The sequence below is a fragment of the Littorina saxatilis genome, linkage group LG5 (genome assembly GCF_037325665.1).
Source record: "Littorina saxatilis isolate snail1 linkage group LG5, US_GU_Lsax_2.0, whole genome shotgun sequence".
NCBI lineage: Eukaryota > Metazoa > Mollusca > Gastropoda > Littorinimorpha > Littorinidae > Littorina > Littorina saxatilis.
Genome location: NC_090249.1, coordinates 10729571 through 10747070, shown reverse-complemented (window position 1 = coordinate 10747070; position 17500 = coordinate 10729571). Strand labels below are relative to the sequence as shown.

Sequence of the window (17500 nt, the reverse complement as noted above, 5' to 3'; positions counted from 1 at the left end):
GTCATTCTGCCATATGTCTGAAATCGTGGGTCTTGAAAGAACAATTCCCACCGTAGCCAAACATTGTGGGTGTTTACATTCTTTCCTCGCTACCATTCCACCTACCCTGCCCTGTCAAAATATATTTTCTTAGTAGTGCTGGTGCGTGCAAGACTACAAGCCCAGAGGTGCAAGATTTGTCTCACAACCAAATAATTATTTATCTGGTACACTACCACTGTTTCTTCTCTAGCAATTTCGCACTGTTTTCCTCCGGCAGTCTCGCACCGCTTGCATGGAAAAGGAGACAAGTCTTTGAATGGATTTTCGAGGTAAAATAGTCCCTACAAGCGTGACCCTGGAATGTTTAGACTGAGTCTCAAAAGGTTTCGTCAAATCATGTAAAAATCATGTCTGCGCAACCGTTCAGTCCCCCATGCAAGACTGCACACGCTCTTTTAATAATTTTTACGAACGACTGCACAAGGTCTTGTGCCGTCACAAATACTGACCTTTAGACACTGTAAAACTGTTTCTGGTTGATTCTGGGTATTGGATGATCAAGTCAAGTCAAGTCAATATTTATTTAAAACAAGTCGCGTAAGGCGAAAATACAACATTTAGTCAAGCTCAGTCGAACTCACATAATGAAACTGAACGCATTGCATTTTTTCCGCAAGACCGTACACTCGTAGCATCGTCTGTCCACCGCTCGTGGCAAAGGCAGTGAAATTAACAATCCAGAAAAGCGCGGTAGCGGTTGCGCTGAGGAGGATAGCCCGCTTTTCTATCTCTATTCTTTTTAACTCTCTGAACGTGATTTTAATCTAAACATATCATATCTATATGTTTTTGGAATCAAGAACGGACAAGGAATAGGATGAAATTGTTTTTAAATCGATTTCGGAAATTTAATTTTAATCATAAGTTTTCTATTTTTAAATTTCAGAGCTTGTTTTTAATCCGAATATAACATATTTATATGTTTTTGGAATCAGAAAATGATGAAAAATACGATAAACGTAATGTTGGATCGTTTTATAAAAAAAGTAATTTTAATTACAATTTTCAGATTTTTAATGACCAAAGTCATTAATTAATTTTTAAGCCTTCAAACTGAAATGCAATACCAAAGTCCGGCCTTCGTCGAAGATTGTTTTGCCAAAATTTCAATCAATTTGATTGAAAAATGAGGTTGTGACAGTGCCGCCTCAACTTTTACAAAATGCCGGATATGACGTCATCAAAGACATTTATCGAAAAAATGAAAAATATTTCTGGAGATATCATACCCAGGAACTCACATGAAAAATTTCATAAAGATCGGTCCAGTAGTTTACTCTGAATCGTTCTACACACACACACACACACACACACGCACACACACACCACACACACACACTCATACACAAACACACACATGACACACACACACACACACACACACACAGACACACGCACACACACGCACACACACACATACACCACGACCCTCGTCTCAATTCCCCTCTCTATGTTAAAACATTTAGTCAAAACTTGACTAAATGTAAAAAAAACAAGTAAAGCCACAGATGTGAACAGTTGGGGGTACATTTTCATGTGGCCTTACGTGCATGTGTTAATGGGGGTGGAGGTTAAGATAGCCATTTTATAACAGTGTCCTTGAGAGGTCTTTTCATATGTTCGTTATTTTTCTTCTGGTGTTTGTGTTGTGTATAATGCTGAAACCTATATTAAGAAATTCAAAACCAATTAAAACTATCTAACATACAAACAAAGAATTACAAAAATAGTAACACCTTCTTCACAACACACAAACACACACACACACACCCACACACACACCACACACACACACACACGCACACACACACACACACACACACACACACACACACACACACACATACATTCACACACGCACGCATGCTGTCACCAACTTAACAACTAATCTCACAATCACCGTCTCCAATGCCACCCCACTCCCAAATTCCATCCATGCACAAAAGTTTCTCACCTCATCATCTTCTTCCTTGATCTTGACAGGCAAGGTCATGCCGGTCGTCTGCTGTTCCGGAAATGACACGGCAACTTCCGGCGTGCCTGCGCTCCGCTGCACACCCAAGAGCTGGTCGATGTTGTTGGTGTCGATGTCGTCAAAGGTGTCGTTCTGCAGGAACATTGTGATGTAGTCCACGTTGTCGCCTGCGCCTTGATCGTCTTTGCGTCTGTTCTCAGGCCTGCAAAGAATATGACAATAGTGATTGCTGTTATCATTGTAATCGTCATTATTGCTGCAGGCGTCATTATCGTCATCATCTTAGTTGTAAAGTCAAAACTGGTTGTTGCTGAAGTAAAGAACATGTGCGATTATTCAAGAAATGCCTGAGAAATTCAGCAACTAAAATGTAAGCAAATATTTACAGTGGCCGCGAAATCAAGAAATACAAAAATGCAGTACATGCACCAAGTATTCATCATAAAAGAAAACAAGCATGCATGGTGATTGATCAAAACTGACTCAAAAAGGGTTGAAGTTATCACTTGTTCGCCATGTCTTGTTATCAGAATGTGTAGTGATCATCAGTTTTAGAACGTGTCGGTGTCCATAAGCAGTCTGCTTGTTAACGTTCTTAATGTTGTTACTGTTTATAGCGTGTATACAAGAAATTAATAAAAACACGCTTAAACCAAAAAGGGAGTGACATTTGACACCTCTAACATTATTTTCTTCCTTCTATTTTCTAAGATCATTTTCATTTTGTATTCATTTGAATATCAAATTGGAATTTGTCCGTGTAGGAATGAGCAAGCAGTCTGTTAACCTCAACATGATACAACTTCCTGTTGGGTTGAATGAGATTAAGGAAAGAATCCAGTATCAAGGGAGCATGTTTAAGGCAATCTAAGTGGAGAAACATCGGTTGCTGAAAGCCCTATGCTATGCTATGCTGTGCTATGCTAATTGGGGTTTTCTGTCCCCAGAACTAGTGTCTATTTGGGACATGACGTGGTTATATGCTAGGCTGAAAGCCCTATCATTCAACATTCAATTTGCAAATCACTTCTGTTATTGAATATGTGGTGTTGGGTTGGGGTTTTGTTTTATGAGAGAAGAACCATAAAGAGATAAACAGCAACCAGAAAAAGAGACATTTAAATAAATCAAGAAATAAATCTAAAACTTCAATTTGAAAATATTTAAATACATAATATTCAATAAATAAATAAATACAAATAAGTACATGAATAAATCAATGAACAAACAACAAAATATTTTGTCATCTTAATCGTAAAAGACAACATGAACATGGACTTCCTATTATGAAACAGCTGCGTGCAAAAAAATTCCATACCAAATTTTATTTTACGCAGAATTTGTCTTCATAGTTCAAGTTATTGGGACAGTGAGTAGCAAGGCCCATCTATGTTTTTTACTCAATAACGCCTTCGGACATCCGTTATACAGAACTCTCGCTCGTCGTCTTCAGTCCTTAGTGATTCTCTCCCTTAGCTTACTTCTTAATCGACTTTATATTTGTGCTATTGTCGAAGGAACACGTTGCATTTATTTGTCCTTGTGATGTCCCCAACAACAAAAGCATCAAGTAATGCGGCAATATAACGAACATAAACTCAACAAAATATAGTTTTAAGTATAAACTGACTACTAAAACAATCGAACAAATTAAAAAATTAAATAAAATTAAAACAACTCATGAAGGGAGAAAACTCCTAGAAAATAGGTCAGCAGGTAGAACGAAAAGACCAACAGACAGAACAAGAACGGAAGAAGGTGTGTGCGCGGGTGTTTCGAGCACGGGGAGATGGTAGAGGTAGGGCCGGGGGGGGGGGGGGGGGATTGTAGGGGTGGGGAAGAGAGGGAGGGGGAGAGGGTGCATAGGGGAGGGGTCAAACGACAGAACATCAGTTACTATAACGAATGGCCACGGTCCACTGACCCCGATCACGCTCCATTAACACGCTAACGATCCTCCCCACTCATCCCTCACGCTCGCCGTCACGCTTCGGGTTTATCTAATGTGACAGGGGAGGCTACCGCTCCTTTCACAACAGACTCTGCACCCGAGTTGTTGGCCTTTAAGTCAACACCCGTGGATTGTGGAATTCTGTTTGTGATGGGGCTGGTGGTTTCCGATTGTCAGTATGTTCATGGAAACCGTCGGGTTTGCATAACAGTTTTTATAGGGCTAAGAAATTAGCCTTAACATTTTCAATCCTGTTTGATTGCACTTCGCCTCCCGAGGTGATCGTAATGCGTAGTGTTACGGCACTCGGTTACACTAAGAAGAGGAGTTAAATCCCATAGTTATGGTCGGCGACGCTGGTCACAGGTGACTCTGGCCGGTAAAGGCGGGGGAGTGGGAGAGAGATTAGAGGACAGGGGGAGTGGGAGAGAGATTAGCGGACAGGGGGAGTGGGAGAGAGATTAGAGGACAGGTGGAGTGGAAGAGAGATTAGAGGACAGGGGGAGTGGGAGAGAGATTAGAGGACAGGGGGAGTGGGATAGAGATTAGAGGACAGGGGGAGTGGGAGAGAGATTAGAGGACAGGGGGAGTGGGAGAGAGATTAGAAGACAGGGGGAGTGGGAGAGAGATTAGAGGACAGGGGGAGTGGGATAGAGATTAGAGGACAGGGGGAGTGGGAGAGAGATTAGAGGACAGGGGGAGTGGGATAGAGATTAGAGGACAGGGGGAGTGGGAGAGAGATTAGAGGACAGGGGGAGTGGGATAGAGATTAGAGGACAGTGGGAGTGGGAGAGAGGTTAGAGGACAGGGGGAGTGGGAGAGAGATTAGAGGACAGGGGGAGTGGGAGAGAGATTAGAGGACAGGGGGAGTGGGAGAGAGATTAGAGGACAGGGGGAGTGGGAGAGAGATTAGAGGACAGGGGGAGTGGGAGAGAGATTAGAGGACTGGGGGAGTGGGATAGAGATTAGAGGACAGGGGGAGTGGGAGAGAGATTAGAGGACAGGGGGAGTGGGGGAGAGATTAGAGGACAGGGGGAGTGGGATAGAGATTAGAGGACAGGGGGAGTGGGAGAGAGATTAGAGGACAGGGGGAGCGGGAGAGAGATTAGAGGACAGGGGGAGTGGGGGAGAGATTAGAGGACTGGGGGAGTGGGGGAGAGATTAGAGGACAGGGGGAGTGGGATAGAGATTAGAGGACAGGGGGAGTGGAAGAGAGATTAGAGGACAGAGGGAGTGGGAGAGAGATTAGAGGACAGGGGGAGTCGGAGAGAGATTAGAGGACAGGGGGATTGGGGTGAGAGAAGGGGGAGAAGAAAAGACGGAAGGTTGTTGACCTGGACAAAGTTGATTTTTTACAGGTAAGCTAAGAATGATCGGGGGAGGTGGGGGGGGGGGGGGGGTGCCGGAGGGGTGATGCTGCGATTGAAAAAGTCAGATTTTGGAAGGAGGGGGGGGGGGGGGGGCAGAGAGAAGGCGATATAAGTACGAGGCGAGGAAACAAAAAGTAGAAAAAAAGATGGGCTACTTACCTAGAAAAATGTGACTCTTACGGGTGAGCGAGAAACGGAAGGAGTGATGACAGGAAGAAATGAGTGAGTGAGGGGAATGGGGGGGGGGGGGGGAGGGGGGGTGCGACGGGAAGGGGGGAGCATGATTAAGAAATGGTGAGGAGAACACATGAAAACACTGCAATTTCTCCATGAGAGATAATAAAGTTAATTTGATTTGATTTGATATGATGGGCGGCTAAGTTAGACAAAATTGGCTCTAATAGGTAAACTCGGTCACTGATTGATACGGAGGATAAAAGGGGAAGAGAAAGGAACGAGTAGGGCCTGTGGTAATTATACAGCGGTGACCAAGTACGTGTGTTCAACCATTTTGATAGCTCGGACCTTGAAGAACATCACAATGTGTTTTTCCACTTTTGTCGGACACGTGTTCCATGCGCACAGGGCCAAACAATAGGAATTAACACTCGGATGGAGGAATGACACATTATCCCGAAATATGAAATAGCAATCTATGTGGGTTTTTTAAACAATTTTGTATGGCCAGAACTTCAGACAATGCTATGCAGTCCCCACCATTTTGGAAGATTCAAACGTAGCGTAGACGGCTATATGAACATTGCACGGAAAGCTTGACTGACATTCACCTGTTTTAAATTGGACAAAAAGCCACTGAAAATCAAAAGCGTACCTTCTGCCTGTCTTGTTACGAAGAACATTAAAATCCACAATGTTAGTCCAACACACATGAACTGATCTGACTGAATCAGTAGAAATTCAGTTATTCTGCATTTAATACACGTCTGAGAACACCATGAAAAGTTTCCTGACTGAGAAAATGCAATGTGAACTTCCTCGTGTCATGTTGAAATGTTATCGGCGGAAAGGATTAGTTAATAAAGAAAGTGTTTTGCATGTTTCTCAATCGAAAACCCTCTAGAGATAAGGGCCTTCACAACATGAGAAGGTGAAATGCACAAGCGTCCTTTTTTATATTTAGTCAAGTTTTGACTAAATATTTTAACATCGAGGGGGAATCGAAACGAGGGTCGTGGTGTATGTGCGTGTGTGTGTGCGTGTGTGTGTCTGTGTGTGTGTGTGTGTGTGTAGAGCGATTCAGACTAAACTACTGGACCGATCTTTATGAAATTTGACATGAGAGTTCCTGGGTATGAAATCCCCGAACGTTTTTTTCATTTTTTTGATAAATGTCTTTGATGACGTCACATCCGGCTTTTCGTGAAAGTTGAGGCGGCACTGTCACGCCCTCATTTTTCAACCAAATTGGTTGACATTTTGGTCAAGTACTCTTCGACGAAGCCCGGGGTTCGGTATTGCATTTCAGCTTGGTGGCTTAAAAATTAATTAATGACTTTGGTCATTAAAAATCTGAAAATTGTAAAAAAAAATAAAAATTTATACAACGATCCAAATTTACGTTTATCTTATTCTCCATCATTTGCTGATTCCAAAAACATATAAATATGTTATATTTGGATTAAAAACAAGCTCTGAAAATTAAATATATAAAAATTATTATCAAAATTTTTTTTTCGAAATCAATTTAAAAACACTTTCATCTTATTCCTTGTCGGTTCCTGATTCCAAAAATATATAGATATGATATGTTTGGATTAAAAACACGCTCAGAAAGTTAAAACAAAGAGAGGTACAGAAAAGCGTGCTATCCTTCTCAGCGCAACGAATACCCCGCTCTTCTTGTCAATTCCACGTGCACTGCCTTTGCCACGGGCGGTGGAGTGACGATGCTACGAGTATACGGTCTTGCTGCGTTGCGTTGCGTTCAGTTTCATTCTGTGAGTTCGACAGCTACTTGACTAAATATTGTATTTTCGCCTTACGCGACTTGTTTTCTTTTCTTTTTTCTCTCTTTCTTTTTTTCAGAGAGGAAGAAAACAAGATTAAGATGTAAGATATCAGCCCCAGAAAAATAGACAGACAGACAGACAAACAGACAGACAGACAAAGGGAAAAAGCCCACGAACGTACGAAAGAAGGAACAAGGATGAGAAACTTGAGAAAAACATACTGTGGATGACCGGAAAGAAGAGAGAAGAAAGAGGAAAGAAGACGATGGATGGATGGTTGGACAAAATTAATGGATGACCGGACGGATAGAAAGAGACATGTCTCCCATGTCTTCTTCTTTTTCTCCCTTAGTACCTTTTATGTTTCCTCTTTTTGTCATTTTTTGTTTTAACCCTTTCTGCACTTTTTTGGGTATCTTGCTTTTCTGTTTGCATTGATAAGTATTCTCAAATAAGTATCTTGATTTTGTCCGCCATCATGCTTACTTCTTTTGTGTTTCCCCTTGGATTCGTTGATATAAGCTTTATGCTTGAGTTCGGATCCCTATATCATATATTATATGTCACAATATTTAAACTGACTACTGTTTTGTTTAAACAAAAAATAGGAGACAGGAAAGAAGACGAAGATCTTTATCATCACTTAAACCACTGTCTTACGTTTCTGAAAGGAAGACCCCCCCCCAGAGAAGAGCGAAAAGAGGCTGTCTGTCAAAAGCTTAAGTGACAACTGTCGTGGGGTATTAGTGTTCAATCTAAGCCCAAGTGAGTTGTAACGGGACTTTGGCAGACGCTTTACATTAGCCTAGGGGTAGAGCAACAGCATGTACTGGCGACGGGAGGACATTGGGAAAACAATTATCAAGACTGGCCTTGCATTGCTAAACACAAGGGGAAATGCTTGCATAATTAAAAATCTGTTAATTTCTTGTTTTATTATCATAATGCCCTTATGTTAGAACAAAATTCGCGTACGGATAAGTTTTGCAATACTGCCAAAGTTAAGAAGAAAAAAAAGCGCGAGTCTTACTCCTGCCGCGATAAATAATTGTTGTGTGGCTTAGAAACTGTCTCAGTCTGTAAACAAAACAATGGGGTAAATATTTATCAATTGAAAGAGTGATCTGATTGTAAATAAATAATAGATTTCAGCGCTCCTCAAATGTAAAAAAAAAAAAAGAAAAAAAAAGTGTCGACTAGTTGGAGCTCTTTCGTCTCTTCTCAAATATTCTTTACCCACATTTTTGTATGCTCCGTTCCTTTCTTTGGCTATTTCTTCATTTCTTCTTTATTGCTTCCAGATTCACATAATTATGATATCAGTAACCACAGTTTCACAATTTCAGGAGAAATCCAAAATCTTAAAGTACACAAATGTACGTTAAATCGCAGGGCTTATCCAAAGTCGAAGACTGGTTTAACAGCATTCTCTCCAATTAGAAACATTACTCGTCAACGCTGCCTCAGTTTGGCAGACATGAAAGGCGACGATCATTATGACGTCACAGTGACTGATGAGGTCATTGCGCGCGCTGATGACATCAATACAGAGGTGCCAGCGCGCGCTAAACTGATCATGACGGATTGTGATGGGCGTGATTTCCCTGGCTCTGATCCGTCTATGTAGAAAGGTACGCTATCCCCTACACGAGTTTTCATACCATTAACATTGTGGACGTGGCCACTCGAGGATGTCTTGTTTCGTTGGCACGTGTTATACGGACATGTCGGACAAATTATTTTGTCTGTGGTTGTTGCGGACAAGATAGATGTGTAAACAGAAGATCGTGTCAAGGAACAGATGCTGTCCCGATGGCGACATTTATTAACGGCACTTCAGTTGCTGTTAAAGTATACATGTAAGATATGTTTGGTTATTGCATCAGTTTGTGTTTATTTTGGAAAAAGTTATTCTAGCTGCTGCTTTTTGTGGACATGCTAATTATACTTTCAGCTATGAAAGGATTATATTAGGTGGTGATTTGTAGTTCGGATACTTAGTAAAACTTGTATACGAACAAGAAAGTATTGATAGGATGCGAGGAGTAGTTATGTATATGTGCATCGTGTTTTAGTTTCAGGCAATTAGGTCGAGATTCTTGTGAATGTCATGTTTTGTCCTGAATTTTTTGCTTGTATTGTTATTGTTGCTTTGAAACGTTAGCTGTCAACCCGTGTATGATTTTTTGGTTTGAAAGCTTTTGGTCTTGTGAGTTGCTGGTTGATTGGTTGAAAGCAAAGCAGAGATAATGGTGTAGTGTTTTGTTTGTCTTTATGTTACATGCACCATCACTGCAATTTCTCCATGTGAGATAATAAAGTTAATTTGATTTGATTTGATATAATTTGATTGATGGTTCCTGTCCCACAGGGTGGTCCCTATTAGGGACCAGTTAATATATCAAACCACCGCCACACAAAACATATACAGCCCCTTACCGCAAGCTTTCCATCAAGAAGGACACACGGTCGCCGATCTTGCCGCCCTCTTTGTCCATCGCCTGCAGGTTCATGTACTCGTGAAGCAAGGCCTCTGCTTGTGCTTCCTGATCCTCCCCGTTAATGGCGTTAGTCGCCCTAGTCAGTGGATGTCCGAAGAACGCCTCCTTGTCGTCCGGGGGTCCGTCCAGGCCATGTCCGGTGGGAGACTCGGGGGGCGAGGGGAGGTTCGGGGGCTGAGTCCCCCCGGGGGAAGGTGTGGATGGGGAGGAGCCGTTGGTGGTGGTGGTTGTGGTGGCGGTGGTGGTGGGGAGAGTGGCGGTGGTGGTGTCGTCGGCGAGGCTGCTGCAGCCGTTGCTACTGTCGCTGCTGCCTCCTCCTCCTCCACCTCCTCCACCTCCTCTCCCTCCGCCTCCCCCTCCTCCATCCTCATCTTTAAAGGTTTCCCTGTGAGACAAAAAAAAGGAGATTCGTTAGTTTGGTGTACATGTATAGGTTTCAGACTGATTTTTGTAAAGTTTTTTTTAACGCTGCCTTTGTCTAACGTTCAAATCTGTGCTCACGTTTTCAAATTACATCAAAGTGCATTGGGAATGCAAACTCAAGGCCTGTACGACATGAAGCAGAAATGGTCAAGTCAAGTCAGTCAACGGGTATGTGCGGGAAGGGGTGATTGGGTGGGTGGGAGGGGAGGGTGGGGGTGGAGAGGAGGGGGTGGAGAGGAGGGGGGGCAAGGAGGACACAGGTAAAGCATTGACACATTTAAAAGTTCCCCTCTTACGTATTCAAAGACGACTTTGCAATCGATGAAACATAATAAAACAAAACAATAGATACACAACAAATAATACTAAGCACAGAAAAGAAATGGGTAAGACTGAGGCCACTGGGAGTGGGGGTAGGGTGGTAGGAGGAGGGGGGGGTGGGAGGAGGAGGTTGCGTGTGACATCAACGAAACAGAATCAGGGTTTTCACTGTGGTTACTTTACTTCGCGTTCAGTAATAGAGACGCATAATAAGCGTAATTGAGCGGGAAAAAATACAACAGAAGATACACGGGCAGACAGATGGATTTGTCACCAGGATTACAAGGGTCTTCATCATCCACGACTGATGAGCTTTCACTGCTGTGACACCTAGTCGGTATTCGCCACGTCAAGTAATTAGGGGGCATGGAGAGAGAGAGAGAGAGAGAGAGAGAGAGAGAGAGAGAGAGAGAGAGAGAGAGAGAGAGAGAGAGAGAGAGAGAGAGAGAGAGAGAGAGAGAGAAAGAGAGAGAGCGTGAGAGAAAGAGAGAGAGAGAGAGAGAGAGAGCGAGAGAGAGAGAGAGAGAGAGAGAGAAAGAGAGCGTGAGAGAAAGAGAAAGAGAGAGAGAGAGAGCGTGAGAGAAAGAGAGAGAGAGAGAGAGAGAATTGAATTCAATCAATCAATCAATATGAGGCTTATATCGCGCGTATTCCGTGGGTACAGTTCTAAGCGCAGGGATTTATTTTTTTTATTTTTTTATTTTCATTTTATGCAATTTATATCGCGCACATATTCAAGGCGCAGGGATTTATTTATGCCGTGTGAGATGGAATTTTTTTTACACAATACATCACGCATTCACATCGGCCAGCAGATCGCAGCCATTTCGGCGCATATCCTACTTTTCACGGCCTATTATTCCAAGTCACACGGGTATTTTGGTGGACATTTTTATCTATGCCTATACAATTTTGCCAGGAAAGACCCTTTTGTCAATCGTGGGATCTTTAACGTGCACACCCCAATGTAGTGTACACGAAGGGACCTCGGTTTTTCGTCTCATCCGAACGACTAGCACTTGAACCCACCACCTAGGTTAGGAAAGGGGGGAGAAAATTACTAACGCCCTGACCCAGAGTCGAACTCGCAACCTCTCGCTTCCGAGCGCAAGTGCGTTACCACCCGGCCACCCAGTCCTTCTTGAATTGAATTGAACTTTATTTAACAAGGATTAAGATTTAAGGCTACGCTTTTTCTTGCAATCTGTCCTTGGGACGCGTAGACACACAATTATATAATTAAAAAATTAAAAATTAAAAAGCTAAAAAGTTAACCAACAAAAAAAGGAGGTCGGAAAACTTCAGCACGTGATAATAAAGATGACGATGATGATGATGATGATGATGATGATGATGATGATGATGATGATGATGATGATGATGATGATGATGAAGATGAGGCATGAAGAGCATACATATGTGGTTATTCATAAAATCAAATGCATACTATGCAGGTAATTATAAATTCAAGCTGGTAGCAATCGAACATGTAGCAATAGTACAACAAAAATATGTTCAGAATATACAATGCACAGCATATCGTTGACGTAATACTAAGTGTGGTAAATCAAAAGGCGTTAAACTACTCAGACATTACGTGGTTTTTAACACATTTTTTAAAACTTTTTAATGACTTTAAGTGCTTAAAGGCTTATGGAAGTGAATTCCAAACTGAAGTACCCGAAAAAGCAAGACTGGTCTTATACAGGTCAATTTGTGGAATCGGTGGGATCAAGTTGACCGACCCATATCTGTGGGTAGCTTTATTAAATAATGATGTAATGTAAATCGGCACTTTCCCGTAATACAATGTATGCACGAAAATGGCTTTGTTTAACTTGAGATGCTTTTCCAGTGGAAGAAAGTTAAACATTTTTAATTTCATATCTGTTGAGGCATTATCCTTTACGATGAGTTTGGCCGAGCGACGATAGAGAGAGTCTAACTTGTTCAAGTGGACATCACTGCTGCCATCCCAGAGCGTCGAAACATAATTAATGTGAGGCATTACATGAGCATGGTGGAACATTTCCAGAGTCCTTCTGTCCGTAAATTGCTTTAACTTGGATAGGAGGAAAACGTTCTTGGCTACTTTCTTGCAGATATGCTGTAATTGTGCCTGCGAGAGAGAGAGAGAGTTTTCACTCTTCAAGCACAGACCAAATGAATCCTCTATCTTCGAACCTCTCAGCACTGTTTGAATTAAGATTAGCTTTCCTTGTCAAAAAACGACGACATTATAGCTACCATCCCTTAATACAACTGATGGGTCATGCAGAACTGAGATAGTTGGCATTAATAGGTTAATCGTACACGTCTGGCTGTCAAGCCCATTTGGGGCGAGAAAAACGAAAAGAAAAAAAAACTATTATGAAGGCGTAGGAAGGGGGCGTAACATGCTGCGTCTTGGTAAACAATTTGTAACCTATGTGCACTGGCTGGGTTCTTTATTTTGGGGCAGTGATTGTTTGAAGGTGAATATTAATAATGCACTGCGAGTCTCCTTTTGTTTTTGCTTTTGACATCGGATATGTGGGGCACTACAGAGTGCTCTCTCTCTCTCTCTCTCTCTCTCTCTCTCTCTCTCTCTCTCTCTCTCTCTCTCTCTCTCTCTGTCTCTCTGTCTCTCTCTGTCTCTCTCTCTCTCTCTCTCTCTCTCTCATCTTTCTATCAACAACAACATCAATAACATAAAACACCTCATCGCTCCACATTTCCCTTCTATCTTGAAAGGAAATGACACCAAAGACGTTTGCACCAGTTATAGCCCTGTTGCAACCCTCTCTCTCCCTCACTTCACTTCTCCCTCATCCTGAAACTTCCTTTCCTATTCAAATCAACCAAGCAAAAAATTAAAAACCGAAACATTTCCATCAACGGCATGAATATGTATTCAGCAAGTCACTGCTCATGGGAAAGCTTTCGCCAGATCCGCCATGTTCCTTTACACTAGATTACCCGGATATTATGTTAATATAAGTTACGACCCTTTGCATCTCTCGACAACATGATTGTGACATCAGAGAAAACCATTAAAAACACATTTTTATTCCTGAAAGCCTATAATACTATATTTTATTGTATTCTGTCGCGTCGATCAAAATGTTCACAACATGTGGTACCCTCGCTTGGCACAATGTAGACAAATAGAATTGGGGTATAGGAAATGCGTTTGCCCTAGAAATAGGACATGCGTTTGCCCTAGAAATAGGACATGTACACTCGGGTCACTAACCTAAAGGCGAGCGTATGCTGTACGTGACTTTTGTACTTTTCGCTGTTTTGAAAGTAAACCTTAACAAACAAACACACTATGATTGTGGGGTATGTCTTTTAGCTGGGATAAGACTGAGAATGGGGTTCTTTCTCCTTCTGGAGGGAATTATGCCTTCTTCTTTCATCCTGGTACTCAGTTGGGTTAAAAAGTTAGAGAAGTTTCATTCGTTGTCAAACAGTAAACAACACATCATTGCCTGTGTTCTCTTCATTCAGGAATAAACAAATCTGCGCAAATTTTGACACTTTTTTTCCAAGTTTGAAACGTGCAAAACCTTTTCTTCTTGTTGGACAATTTTCCATTCTTATTCCTTGAACATAGAAACTCTTCTGTATTCCTGCAAAAGTATGAATTATATGCACGAAAGAATTTTGAAACCAAATTTTCAAAAATACCATCATGTATTTGAACATGTTCCGGGTCATTTGAAAAGAACGAAAAATTCAGGTGTTCGCTTACATTTTTCAGAAAACGTAAACTTCGACCATAATTTATGAGCGAAAACATATTTAATTACCTGCCTGTTTCTGCTAAACAAAGGGTTGTTCGACAAAAAGGAGACATATGATTTTAATTATCTGAAAAACAGAGATGTTTTATTGGACTCATTTTTGGATTTGGGGTTTTACCACACAATATGTCAAGGCGTAAATAATTAATTACAAGTAAAATTTCAAATACAAAACACGAAAAGAATGTATGACAAAAATAAACATTAAAAACGTAATTTACATTGGATCCCCGCAGAGTTAAAAACAAAAGGGGCAGAAAACATCCGGTAGCAAAAACAAAAAACAAAACATATAATCAACCAAAATAATACTGATCTACATTCTCACATGAGAGACTGAGGGAGAGAGAGAGAGAGAGAGAGAGAGAGAGAGAGAGAGAGAGAGAGAGAGAGAGAGAGAGAGAGAGAGAGATACAGAGACAGAGAGACAGAGACAGCGAAAAAGAGAGAGAGGGAGAGAGACAGAGAGAGAGAGTGAGAGAGAGACAGAGTCAGAGACAGAGACAGAGAGGGAGGGAAGCGAGAGAGAGGGGATGAGAGAGAAAGAGAGAACAAAGAAAGAAAGAGAGAGTAAGCGAGAGAGACGTAAGCAGAGATAGTGAGAGAGAAACAGAAAGAGACCGAGAAAGAGAGACAGAAAGGGAAGAAAAAAACTTGGGATGAGAAATAGGTAGAGAGACAAACGAAGAGAGAGAGAGAGAGAGAGAGAGAGAGAGAGAGAGAGAGAGAGAGAGAGAGATTGATTGAGAGGCAAACAGAGAGACAGAGACATAGAGAGAGACAGACAGAAAAACAGAGATAGATCCAAAGAGAGAGAGAAAGAGACAGAGAGGCAAACCGAGAAAGTCAAGCAAAAACAGAAAGAGACAGAGACAGAGCATACACGCACAAATATCTACAAGGTGAAAAAGTGCACTTCTTCATAAACGCTGCAGGGTACCCCACATAAAACAGCGACAGTACGAATAGCCCTACAGAAGAACAACCCTTTAAAAACCTGAAGTCACGCAAGTTAAAGTATTTTGCTTTAATCAAAAATCTCTCTTCGCATCGTCTGTTACCCGCTCTAGCAGAACAAAGTGAAGAGAAGCGCCAAAACCTTTCCCCCGTTGACAATGGCGGCGCCGGAACATTGACTCCTTTTGAGAGGGGAGACTACTTTTGTACACTTTGTCAGAGGGGGATGATTTTCCCTACCTTTAAAAGCGCCATTATCCGGCCATCTGACGCAAATATTTTCAAAACTGTCGCTCAAGTGTTTAAAGACGTGCTGAGTATCTTTTTGTCCTGGCATTGAATTTTAATCATTTTATATTGGCGAGTCTTTTCTTGTGTGACCTTTACAACAAGGGTATGTGTTTATCATCGACGGCAATCTAAGGTTATCTGTATTGTATTTTATTTTGGCAGGTGGATGCAGAAGAATAGCAATTAATGCACGACAGATTCATAAAAAACTCTCACGAAGTTCACTGTGAAATGTTGCATTTTTTGTATAATTACCTATCTCTTTATAAGTGACACCACAAGGGGAAGCCCACTAACTGACTTTTAATCCTCTGTGTATGAAGTGATGGCAGGTAATGGTTATGCGGTGCACTTTTTGTAAAAAAAAAAATAATAAAAAAAAAATTTAAAAAAAGAAGAAAGAAGAAGACTATGCATTTGGAGCGTAACAAGCTTAACACTGGAAGTATGTCTTTTGGTTTCTCTTTGAGTACATTTATTGGGAAATAATGTATTTGCAGCGTGTAAAGGCAAGAACGCAACAAAGAGAAGACACATGCGTATATTTTCTTTCTCTTCGTTATTTTGGTATCGCTTTGAATTTAATGTTCATGTCCTTTCCTTTTTTTCTGTCTGAATCTTCTCTCCCCCCCCCCCCCCACATAATCCCCCCCCCACACACACACACACTTTCCACTCTTATTTGCCATTTAAGTTCTGATTCATATGAAATCCGAAACATTTGTATCAAATATTTTGTATTGTACTTGAATATTTAATATTTCTTCTACATTCACAATTACTTATGCTCATTACTGGCATGGTTGCTCTTATCCCGGGTAAAACATTGAACAGACTTTTTTTTCTTTATTTGGTGTTTAACGTCGTTTTCAACCACGAAGGTTATATCGCGACGGGGAAAGGGGGGAGATGGGATAGAGCCACTTGTCAATTGTTTCTTGTTCACAAAAGCACTAATCAAAAATTTGCTCCAGGGGCTTGCAACGTAGTACAATATATTACCTTACTGGGAGAATGCAAGTTTCCAGTACAAAGGACTTAACATTTCTTACATACTGCTTGACTAAAATCTTTACAAAAATTGACTATATTCTATACAAGAAACACTTAACAAGGGTAAAAAGAGAAACAGAATCCGTTAGTCGCCTCTTACGACATGCTGGGGAGCATCGGGTAAATTCTTCCCCCTAACCCGCGGGGGGACTTGAACAGACTGTGGTTGTAAATATATTATTGCTTACACGAGAAAGCATGTACCTTTAATAGTCAAACGTACCTCCGTTCTAAACATAATAACTTCATCACGGATCGTTGAAGTTCCGCTACGCTGTCAAAGAATACAAAAGGGAAAAGCTTAAGCGGGCTTAAACGGTGTAGTTTGCGGCAAGGAAAGAGTACTCCCACACTTTAAAATAAGGTGTTCAACTTTTGAAAACACTGTTTGTAACCAGTTGTGAACACCGTGAGACGAATGATATAATTCTACTGGAAAAATAGCACACATGGTAAACACTATTAAGTGGTTAACATGTGTGCTACTTTTGCTGGTAGAAGAAAATAGTATCTCACACAGTGTTCACAACTTGTTACCAAAAGTGTGTTCAAAAGTGGAACACATCAGTTAACAGAGCAGTGTCGTTTGAATAATGCATGTGTCCTAACGGCGGAACATGTATCCAATGTTTCGTGAAGAAATAAAGCGGGGAAAAAAACAGCAGCGAGAGAGATACATGTAAGACTTCGGTTTGGAGGTAATATTCTGAATGATCCACAAAGAGAGAGAGAGAGAGAGAGAGAGAGAGAGAGAGAGAGAGAGAGAGAGACAGACAGACAGACAGACAGACAGACAGACAGACAGAGACAGAGACAGAGAGAGACAGAGAGAGACAGAGACAGAGAGAGGAGAGACTG

The 17500-nt window shown here is 41.4% G+C and overlaps 1 protein-coding gene and 1 long non-coding RNA gene across 2 annotated transcripts in view; both read right to left on the bottom strand.

Annotated features, from left to right (window-relative positions):
- LOC138966286 (uncharacterized) overlaps positions 1 to 17500 on the bottom strand; it is a 470291-nt gene that overhangs the window by 257707 nt on the left and 195084 nt on the right. The gene's annotated exons all lie outside the window — the stretch shown is intronic.
- LOC138965924 (AF4/FMR2 family member lilli-like) overlaps positions 1 to 17500 on the bottom strand; it is a 72835-nt gene that overhangs the window by 46928 nt on the left and 8407 nt on the right. Inside the window, exons 2-3 of the mRNA XM_070338004.1 lie at positions 9748 to 10194; positions 1997 to 2219 (exon numbers count right to left, since the gene is read on the bottom strand). Of these exons, the coding sequence (XP_070194105.1) occupies positions 1997 to 2219; positions 9748 to 10194 (670 nt within the window). The remainder of the gene's footprint in view (positions 1 to 1996; positions 2220 to 9747; positions 10195 to 17500) is intronic.